Genomic DNA, 10,547 nt, shown 5'->3' on the forward strand with positions numbered 1-10,547 from the left:
ACTGATAAATGTTATATCATAGATTTGTTTAATAACTTGGAGTAGACCTTAATTACAATTACTTATCAATTATTGTATAAAATTATACTAAAGTTCTAATTTAGGATTAAAAAATTACTTTGGATGCATTTTCTAATCATTACTCATCATAAATATTAAACCTAAATATTTATGTAATTCAAAATCACCGCCCTTACAGTGCCTAATCGGGTTGTCGGTGCGACGCAAGCGCACTGTCCTTGGAAGCACCTGATATGAGAACGAACCTTGCCTTGACAGAAAGAATCACGTAACACATTATTCTCATACATCTGTATCTATCAGATTTTGAAAATTGCTTCGAGAATAAGGTGAGAAATTGAAGAAAAACGTAAAAATGGCTTCGCTAATTGTGCGACAGTCTGTTCGACGATATTCAGCCTCGCCACTCCCGACCAAACAGGACTATCAACATGCAGGTGAGTCAATTTTATAACTCTTCAAAAAAAGAAAAATATCTCAAAATCTTTATAGGTTATTTGTCAATTCATATAACGAAATTTCACAAAAAATCACTCTAATTAAGAAGATTTGGTAGTGATACTTTATAATTTATTTCCTTTTTATAAAATAGTGATTATTGAGCGAAATATTATCGATTCAATAGAAATATTTAGGGGAGCGCGGAAATGCGTTATGTAACTTTTTCGATTCGTAAAATGATTTTCAGAGAAAGCCGCAAAAATGTGGGAGAAATTGTCACTTTTCGTGGCTATCCCTGTATGCATAATAACTGCTGCGAACACTTATTTCAACCATCATGAGCACGAGAGACCCGAATTTATTCCCTACGATCATCTCAGGATTCGCAACAAGGTATTTTATTTATTTATCTGTAATTTAGCTTTTTTCATTTTTCACTGTTTTGCTCATTTTCATCAATTTTGAAAAACACTAGTTTTATCTAGACTGGCAGATTTTTCAGATTATCTCCGTTTACTCGAATTAAATCATAATTTCTTATTGAATTTTTATTATTTTCTATTATAAGAAAAAGTTTGCCATTTTCTAATCTGGAATATTATTTTCGGAAAATGGAAATAAATATAATTCCAATTGGAACAGGGAATTTTTAAAAAGAATTATAATTCTAATTTTAAAAAAAAGGAGTTAAAAAAATTCCTGTTACAAGTCAGACCTCTTGAAAATGTCAAATTAAAAAGAAAAATGACTTAAAGTAATTTTTAGGGGTTTTTTTTTTAATTATAATAGAAAATTTGATTACATTGTTCGTTACGAATTTATCTTTTTTTTGCAGTTGATAATTCAACTAGTTGCATTTAAAAGGTAGACTCTTTTGTTAAACATTCATTTTTTTGTTTGAATATTCATAATTTTTTATTTTATTTAGAGAATATTTTACACTTTTTTGTAATTCTTTTTTTAGGATTCATCATTTTTTATTTTATTTAGAGGATATTTTAAACAATTGTTATAAATTCACTTTTCTTTTAGTTTTAGTTTTTTTTTTTAAAAATCATCAGTTTTATTTTATTTAGAGAATATTTTTAATTCTTTTTGCAAATTCACTTTTTTTCAAATTCATCAGTTTTATTTTATTTAGAGAATATTTTAAATAACTCTTGTTACAAATTTATTTTTTTTATTTTTTTTAATATTCATAATTTTTTTATTTAGAGAATATTCTACACTTTTTTTAAATTCTTTTTTTAGGATTCATCATTTTTTATTTTATTTTTTAGGATATTTTAAACACTTTTTAAAAATGCACTTTTTTTAAAGCTTCATTATTTTTTGTTTTATTTAAAAAACATTTTGAATTCTTGTTACAAATTCACCTTTTTTTAAAGATTCGTCTTTTTATTTTATTTAGAGAATATTTTAAACTCTTTTTTTTTAATTCGCCATTGTTTATTTTCTAACAAAATAGTTAAATTTTCAATCAAAAAATTTAATTTTGAATTAAATACTTTTACTTTTCAAGTAAAAAAAAATAAAGTGAATTTTCTACCAAAATATAAAAACTGTTAAAAAAATTGTTTTTTTTTCTACCAAATAGATGAATTTTAAACCAAAAGGATATTTTGTTAGACCTAATTTTATTTGATTAAATTTCAGTTTATATATTTTCCGTTTCTAAATTTTTAAAAATAAATAGTTCAATTTTTTAACTGAACAAAAATATTTAACCAAAAAAGTTTTCTACAAGTTGGTTTAGTTTTGTACGAAATAGTTGCATTTTGTACTAAATTGTGGAATTTTCAAGCCAAAAAGACGAATTTTATATTAAAAAACAAAATTCTACCGGAAAAGAGGAATTTTTAACCAAATTTATTTTTATCGAAAATTTTAAAGTAGTGAATGTTTTAACATAAAAAATTTTAATTAAAAATTAATAACAGCTGGATTTAACAAACAAAAAAATATTTTTTTTATATAAAATAATTGAATTCTCTACTAAACAGAATAATTTTAAATATAAAAAGACATTTTAACCAAATAAATCAATTATGAACTCAATAGTTCAATTTTCTACCAAATTGTTTTATTCTCGAGTCGAAAATGCGAATTTTTGACAAAAAATAAATTTATATAATAATAAAAAATTAACAAACTATTTTAATTCTCTGCTAAATTGTTGAATTTTGTATTTAAACAAACGATTTTTTACAAAATAGTTAAATTGTCAATAAAAAATACGAATTTTAAACAATTTTTTTTAAATCTCAACCAAAACTATTTTTAATTCCAAAAAGCGGAATTTGTGTCCAAAAAGTTGATTTTACAGCCTAAAAACGAACTTTCAACAAAATATTTAAATTTTTAAGCAACGATATTAATTTTGAAATAAAATTAATGAATCTTCACAACAACAAAAAATGAATTTTGAACCCTGTAGTTGAATTTTCAACCCAAAAGGTACATTTTCTATAAATAAAGACAAATTTTCCACAAAATAGTTCAATTTTTGACTTAAAAAAACAATAGTTAATTGTTTAGTTTCGAAAATTCTATTTAATTTTTGTTAAACAACTCATTTTCAACCAAAGAAATGAAGTTTAAACCAAAGGTTGTTTTTTAACAACAAAAAAAATGATTTTTTAACAAGATACATTCATTTTTAACCAAACTTTGAATTTTCGAATTCATTTTTAAGCAAGAAAGTGCATTTTCGTAAAATAAAGTCAAATTTTCAACAAAATAGATAAGTTTTTAACACAAAATAGAATAGTTGAATGTTTATTTGAAAAAATTAATTTTTAATGAAAAAGCAACTAATTTTCAATTAAAGAAATTCCTTTTCAATCAAAAAGGTGCATTTTTGCAAATGAAGACAAATTTTCAACAAAAAAAAATAGATGAATTTTCAACCAAGAAAATTAAATTTCTATCAAAAAAGATAAATTTTTGACAAAAAATATAATAATTAAATGTTTAGTTAGAAAAATTATTTTACAATAAAAAAAACTAATTTTCAGTCAAAAAGAGAATTTTTTGTTACTAAAAAAGATTAATTTTTAACCAAACTTTGAGTTATTTAACAAATTTTCAACCAAAGAATTGAATTTTCAAGCAAAAAAGTGCTTTTTTTTTATAAATAAAGATAAATTTTCAACAAAATAGATACATTTTTAACAGATAATAAATTAGTTTAATGTTTAGTTAAAAAATATTAATTTTCAATAAAACAGCAAATAATTTTCAAATAAAGAAATTAATTTTAAATCAAAAAGATTATTTCTTTGTCACAAAAGATTTATTTTTAACCAAACTTTAAATTTTTAATGGAATTTTCAACCAAGAAAATTAAATTTCTATCAAAAAATATAAATTTTTGACAAAAAATGGAATATTTAAATGTTTAGTTATAAAAATTAATTATCAATACAAAAAACTAATTTGCAATCAAAAAGAGAATTTTTTTTACTAAAAAGGATTAATTTCTAACCTAACTTTGAATTTTTAAAGGAATTTTCAACCAAAGAATTGAATTTTTAACCAAAAAGGTATTTGTTTTATCAATAAAATTGTTAAAATTTTGACTAAGCGGATGAATTTTTCATCAAAATGATTTAATTTCTATTTTAAAAAAATCAGTTTTTTGACATTAGAATAATTAAATATTTGGTAAAAAAAAAACTAATTTTTAATCTAAGAAATGAATTTTCAATCAAAAAGATTCTTTTTTCACCTGCAAAGATTAATTGTTCACAAGATACATGCTTTTTTAAACAAAAAGGTGCATTTTTTATAAAACAGGTCACCCAGAAGATTAATTTTCTACCACAAAAGTTTAAACAAAATACAGAAACTTTCCACTAAATAGCTGAATTTAATTTGAAACCAAAAATGAAATACTTACCTTTTTGAGTTTAAAAAATTAATTTTCCATAAATAAAAAACAAAAAAAAACATTTACAATCAAATATATTTATTAAAAATGTTATTATGCTTCTATAAATTTTATAATAAATCATGAATTTTTCTCAGTTTCATTCTACAAAATAGTCAAACTTTCAATAAAAAATATGAATTTTCAACAAAATAGTTTAATTCTCTACTAAATTGTTAAATTTTTAAACCAAAAAGCTGAATTTGTTAAATATTAAAAGCACAGTGTCGGATAATTCCACACGTGGCGAGACATATTTTTCAATAAGAAAAATAATCTGCTAATTTTAAAGAATTTTTAGGGAATAAAAATAATTTTTTCCTGCATATTGAGTTTACTAAAATTTTCTTAGAAACTTCTGTAAATAATATACAAAATTATATTAGATTTTCTGTAAAATCTATATAAAAACAAAAATTGCAAAATTAATTTTTGCCACTTTTGAATAAATTTCATGTTTTGAATTTGGACAATATTTCTAAAAATTAAAATAAACTTGCATAATTGAAAATAATTATGTATTTTTAAGAAAATAGTTGAATTTTCTACTAAATTATTGAATTTTTTAGATAAAAAGATGAATTTTTATAATATTAAAAAATATTAAATGTACGTCGTCGGATAATTCCACACGCAAATTTTTTTAATACGAAAAAAATCGGATACTTTTCAAGAATTTTGAGTAAATAAAAATAATTATGTCATTCGTATTGAATTTAAAAAAAAAGTTAAATGCTCTAGTAAATTATTGAATATTTAGGGCGAAAAAATGAATTTTTCAAATATTGAAAGTACGGTGCCGGATAAATCCAAACGTGGTGAGGCATATTTTTTTAATACGAAAAATAATCTGAGAATTTTTATTGAATAAACAAAATTCTGTCATTCATATTAATTTTTTTTTTCTAGTTTTGAATAAATTTCCTATTTTGAAATTAGGCGATTTTCGAAAAGTTAAAATTAACTTGCATAATTAAGAATAATTATAAATTTTCAAACCAAAAAAAAAAATGAATTTTCCACAAAATCGTTAATTTATAACAGAGTAGTTTAATGCTTTATTAAATTATGGATTTTTGAAGGCAAAAAAGATGAATGTTTGAAATATTAAAAGTACGGCTTCGGATAATTCCACACGCGCCGAGATATGTTTTTTAATACTAAAAAATGTAATAATTTTAATGATTTTTTAACGAATAATTTTCAATCAAAAAAATAATTTTTTTACGAAAAAAATATTAATTTTTAACCAAAATTTGAGTTTTTAAACAAAAAATTGAATTTTCAAGCAAAAAAGTGCTTTTTTATAAATAAATAAAATTTTTCAACAAAATAGATACATTTTTAACAGAGGATGAATTAGTTGAATGTTGAGTTTAAAAAATTAATTTTCAATAAAAAAGCAACTAATTTTCAATGAAAGAAAAAAATTTTAATCAAAAAGATTATTTCTTCGTCAAAGAAGATTAATTTTTAACCAAACTTTAAATTTTTAAAGGAATTTGCAACCAAAGAATTGACTTTTTAACCAAAAAGTGTGCTTTTTTTATAAATAAAAACAAATTTTCAATAAAATAGACGAATTTTTAATAAAATTGGTAAATTTCCGACTAAGCGGATGAATTTCCAACCAAGAAGATTAAATATTTCAAATTATGTCATTCGTATTGAATTTTTTTTCAACAAAATAGTTTATTTCTATACTATATTATGGATTTTTTAGGGCAAAAAATATGAATTTTTGAAAAATTAAAAGTATGGCTTCGGATAATTCCATACGCGATGAGACATATTTTTTAATACGAAAAAAATCTGATAATTTTAGAGAATTTTTATTGAATAAACAAAATTGTGTCATTCATATTGATTTTTTTCTAGTTTTGAATAAATGTCATGTTTTGAAATTGGTCCAATTTTCGTAAAATGAAAATGAACTTGAATAGGTGAAAATAATTATGCATTTTCAATACAAAATATGAATTTTCCACAAAATCGTTAATTTTCAACAAAATAGTTTAATGCTCTACTAAATTATTGAATTTGTAAGGCAAAACGATGAATTTTTAAAGTATTAAAAGTACGGCTTCGGATAATTACACACGCAACGAGACATATTTTTTGAATACGAAAAAAAATCTGAGAATTTCAGAGAATTTTTATTGAATAAACAAAATTATATCATTCATATTGATTTTTTTTCTAGTTTTGAATAAATCAATAAAAAATGTGAATTTTCCACAAAATCGTTAATTTACAACAAAGTAGATTAATGGTTTTCTAAATTATGTATTTTTTAAGGCAAAAAGATGCATTTTTCAAATATTAAAAGTACGGCTTCGGATAATTCCACAAGCGGTGGGTCATCTTTTTTTTAATAAAAAAAAAATCTAAGAATTTTTAGTAAATAAAAATAATTATGTCATTCATATTGCATTTTTAAGGCAAAAATATGAATTTTTGAAATATTAAAAGTACGGCTTCGGATAATTCCACAAGCGGCAGGTCATCTTTTTTTTAATACGAAAAGAATCTGAAAATTCTTATTAAATAAAAATAATTATGTGATTCATATTAAATTATTAAGGCAAAAGTATGAATTTTTTAAATGTTAAAAGTACGGCTTCGGATTCATATTGATTTTTTTCCTAGTTTTGAATAAATTTCATGTTTTATAATTGGGCAATTTTCAAAAAATGAAAATGAACTTGCATAGTTAAAAATAATTATGAATTTTCATTAAAAAATATGAATTTTCCACAAAATCGTTAATTTACAACAAAGTAGATTAATGCTTTACTAAATTATGTATTTTTTAAGGCAAAAAGATGCATTTTTGAAATATTAAAAGTACGGCTTCGGATAATGCCACAAGCGGCGGGGCATCTTTTTTTTAATACGAAAAAAATCTAATAATTTTTAAGAATTTTTCGTAAATAAAAATAAGTATGTCATTCCTATTGAATTTTTAAGGCAAAAGTATGAATTTTTTTAATATTAAAAGTACGGCTTCGGATAACTCCACACGCAACGAGACATATTTTTTGAATTCGAAAAAAAATCTGATAATGTTAGAGAATTTTTATTGAATAAACAAAATTATGTCATTCATATTGATTTTTTTTTCTAGTTTTGAATGAATCAATAAAAAATATGAATTTTCCACAAAATCGTTAATTTACAACAAAGTAGATTAATGCTTAACTAAATTATGTATTTTCTAAGGCAAAAAGATGCATTTTTGAAATATTAAAAGTACGGCTTCGGATAATTCCACAAGCGGCAGGTCATCTTTTTTTTAATACGAAAAGAATCTGAAAATTCTTATTAAATAAAAATAATTATGTCATTCATATTGAATTTTTATGGCAAAAATATGATTTTTTTAAATATTAAAAGTACGGCTTCGGATTAATATTGATTTTTTTCCTAGTTTTGAATAAATTTCATGTTTTATAATTGGGCAATTTTCAGAAAATGAAAATGAACTTGCATAGTTAAAAATAATTATGAATTTTCATTAAAAAATATGAATTTTCCACAAAATCGTTAATTTACAACAAATTAGATTAATGCTTTACTAAATTTTGTATTTTTTAAGGCAAAAAGATGCATTTTTGAAATATTAAAAGTACGGCTTCGGATAATTCCACAAGCGGCGGGGCATCTTTTTTTTAATACGAAAAAAATCTAATAATTTTAAAGAATTTTTCATAAATAAAAATAAGTATGTCATTCATATTGAATTTGTAAGGCAAAAATATTAATTTTTTTAATATTAAAATTACGGCTTCGGATAACTCCATAAGCGGCGAGACATGTTGTTAGAATGCGAAAAAAATCAGATAATTTTAGAGAATTTTTAATGAATAAAAAAAATTATCTCATGCTTTGAAATCGGACAATTTTCGAACAATTAAAGTGAACTTTCGTAATTGAGAATAATTATGAATGTGGGCATTTCTTGCAGAAATTCCCATGGGGAGATGGCAACCATACTCTCTTCCACAACCCAAAAGTGAATGCTCTTCCTACTGGCTACGAGGATTAAGTTTAGACTTTATACTCAGGTTGGAAAACATCAAACTTGTAGTTTCCTGTTGATAAAATTAACTGAGCATACGAGCATCAAGTGTATTCGCAAATATTGTACAAATAATGTGGATGTTTACGAAATTAAATAAATGATTTTTGGCGTCCATCAATTTTTCACATTTTTAAATCACCTTTCAAGACACCTATTTGCGGTTTATGATATTTATATTTAAAATAGACATTTTTTAATCGTATAAAAACGCATTATTTTTTATTCATTTTTTTTTTTTAATTGTAATATAAAATTATAGAATTTAATTTGTTTTATTTTAAAAAGTAACTTGTATAATAAGGCAAATGAGACTAATTTTCAACCTAAAAAAAAATTGTAACCCAAGTTTTTTTAACTGAAAAAATATCAATTTTAAATAAAAAATGTAATATTGGAAATATCGGCAGCAAAGCATTTTTTTTAATTAAAAAAAAAGAGAGAATTAAAGCAAAAAAGACGAATTTTCGACAAAAAACAGTTAAATTTTTCATCAAGAAAATTAGTTTTTTTACTAAAAAAGAACAATTTTCAGACAATTTTAATCCAAATAGTTAATAATTATTTGATCTAAACTAAAAATTGAAATACTCAAAATATTTGCGGTTTATGAAATTTTCATTAAAAATACACATTTTTTAATCGCAAAAAACGTATTTTTAACTGCAATATAATAAATAATTTATTTTTGAAAGTAACCGAAAAAAGGTAAATTCTCAATGAAAAATTTAATATTCGAAATATCGATGGAAAAATATTGTTTTTAATTTGTTTAAAAAATAATTCAAACAAAAAACACAAATTTCCGAAAAAGATATTTACATTTTTAATGAAGAGAAATAATTTTTTTAAGCATAAATAACAGTTTCAAATAGCTTATAATTTATTTTTGAAATGTAAATAATTTCCATTTTAATTTATTTTTTTCTACTGGTCTATAAAAAAATATTGATTCTAGAGCAGTAAAAAATTAATACACATCAAAATTATTTAAATAGTATAATTTTCAACTAAAAAAAGCGAAAAATTATATTTTTAGTTGAAAAACAAAATTTTTCAACGAAAAAAGAAACGTATTTTCAAAAAAATAGTTAAATTTTCATATAAAACTATGAATTTTCAAACATTTAAAAAATAATTGAAACAAAAAAGAAGAATTTTCGACAAGAAATAGTTCAAAATTAATTTCCATTTTAAAAAGGTAAATTTTCAATATAATACATACATTTTAAATCAAATAGTTATATATTATTTTAAAATCATATAATCGAATTTTTTTATTATTTTTATTCTTCAATTATTGATTCTAAACCAGTAGATAAAAATGAATAAACATCCAAATTATTTAAATAGTATAATTTTAAACTAAAAATACGTCTTTTAAAGAAAATAGTTAAATTTTCATACAAAAATATGAATTTTTAAGAAATTAGTTTCATTTAACCAAATGAAACAAATTTTCAACCGAGAAAGAAAAATTCTCAATAAAAAGTGTAATAATTAAATTTTGAACGAAAAAATATTAAAATTCAATTTGAAAAAACGTATTTTCCACAAAATAGTTAAATTTTCAAACAAGAAGATGAATTTTCAACTTAAATGATCAATCTTCAGCCACAAAAATGAATTTAAAAAAAAGTAATTGCACTTTCAATAAAAAAAAGATTGAGATTTTTAATAATAAACAATTGAATTCAACCGAAAAATCGAATTTTCAGTTTTAAAAAAGTTGATCCTCAACTAAAAGTTGTAATACTTGAAATGTTTGCGGTTTATGAAATTTTCATTGAAAATAGACCATTTTTAATAATAAAAAAATGCATTATTTAAAAAAGAATTTTAATTGTAACGTAACTGGTATGAAAAGAGTTTGCAATATTTTGAATATCAATGGAAAAATATTATTTTTAATTTAAAAAATAATAATTCAAACAAAAAAGACGAATTTTCGAGAAATAATAGTTAAATTTTTGATCAAGAAAATTAGTTTTCTCTTTAAAAAAGTACATTTTCAGCATAATAAATCAGTTTTAAACCAAATGGTTAACAATAGTTTTTTAAATATATAAACTA

At 21.6% G+C, this 10,547-nt stretch overlaps 1 protein-coding gene across 1 annotated transcript; it reads left to right on the forward strand.

Moving 5' to 3' along the window:
- The first annotated feature begins 273 nt into the window (after positions 1-273).
- Positions 274-8,591, forward strand: LOC117178701 (cytochrome c oxidase subunit 6A1, mitochondrial-like). Its single transcript, XM_033370130.1, has 3 exons — positions 274-458; positions 710-855; positions 8,361-8,591. The coding sequence occupies exons 1-3, from the start codon at positions 377-379 to the stop codon at positions 8,439-8,441; spliced, it is 309 nt and encodes a 102-aa protein (XP_033226021.1). The 5' UTR covers positions 274-376; the 3' UTR covers positions 8,442-8,591.
- The last annotated feature ends 1,956 nt before the right edge of the window (positions 8,592-10,547 follow it).

Source organism: Belonocnema kinseyi, chromosome 1, assembly GCF_010883055.1.
Source record: "Belonocnema kinseyi isolate 2016_QV_RU_SX_M_011 chromosome 1, B_treatae_v1, whole genome shotgun sequence".
Lineage (NCBI taxonomy): Eukaryota > Metazoa > Arthropoda > Insecta > Hymenoptera > Cynipidae > Belonocnema > Belonocnema kinseyi.

Bases quoted from the DNA above. Each gene is read 5' to 3' on its own strand.
- LOC117178701 (XM_033370130.1), top strand. From the start codon at position 377: ATGGCTTCGCTAATTGTGCGACAGTCTGTTCGACGATATTCAGCCTCG. The intron at 459-709 runs GTGAGTCAATTT...AATGATTTTCAG, and splicing joins ACAGGACTATCAACATGCAG to AGAAAGCCGCAAAAATGTGG. The intron at 856-8,360 runs GTATTTTATTTA...CATTTCTTGCAG, and splicing joins ATCTCAGGATTCGCAACAAG to AAATTCCCATGGGGAGATGG.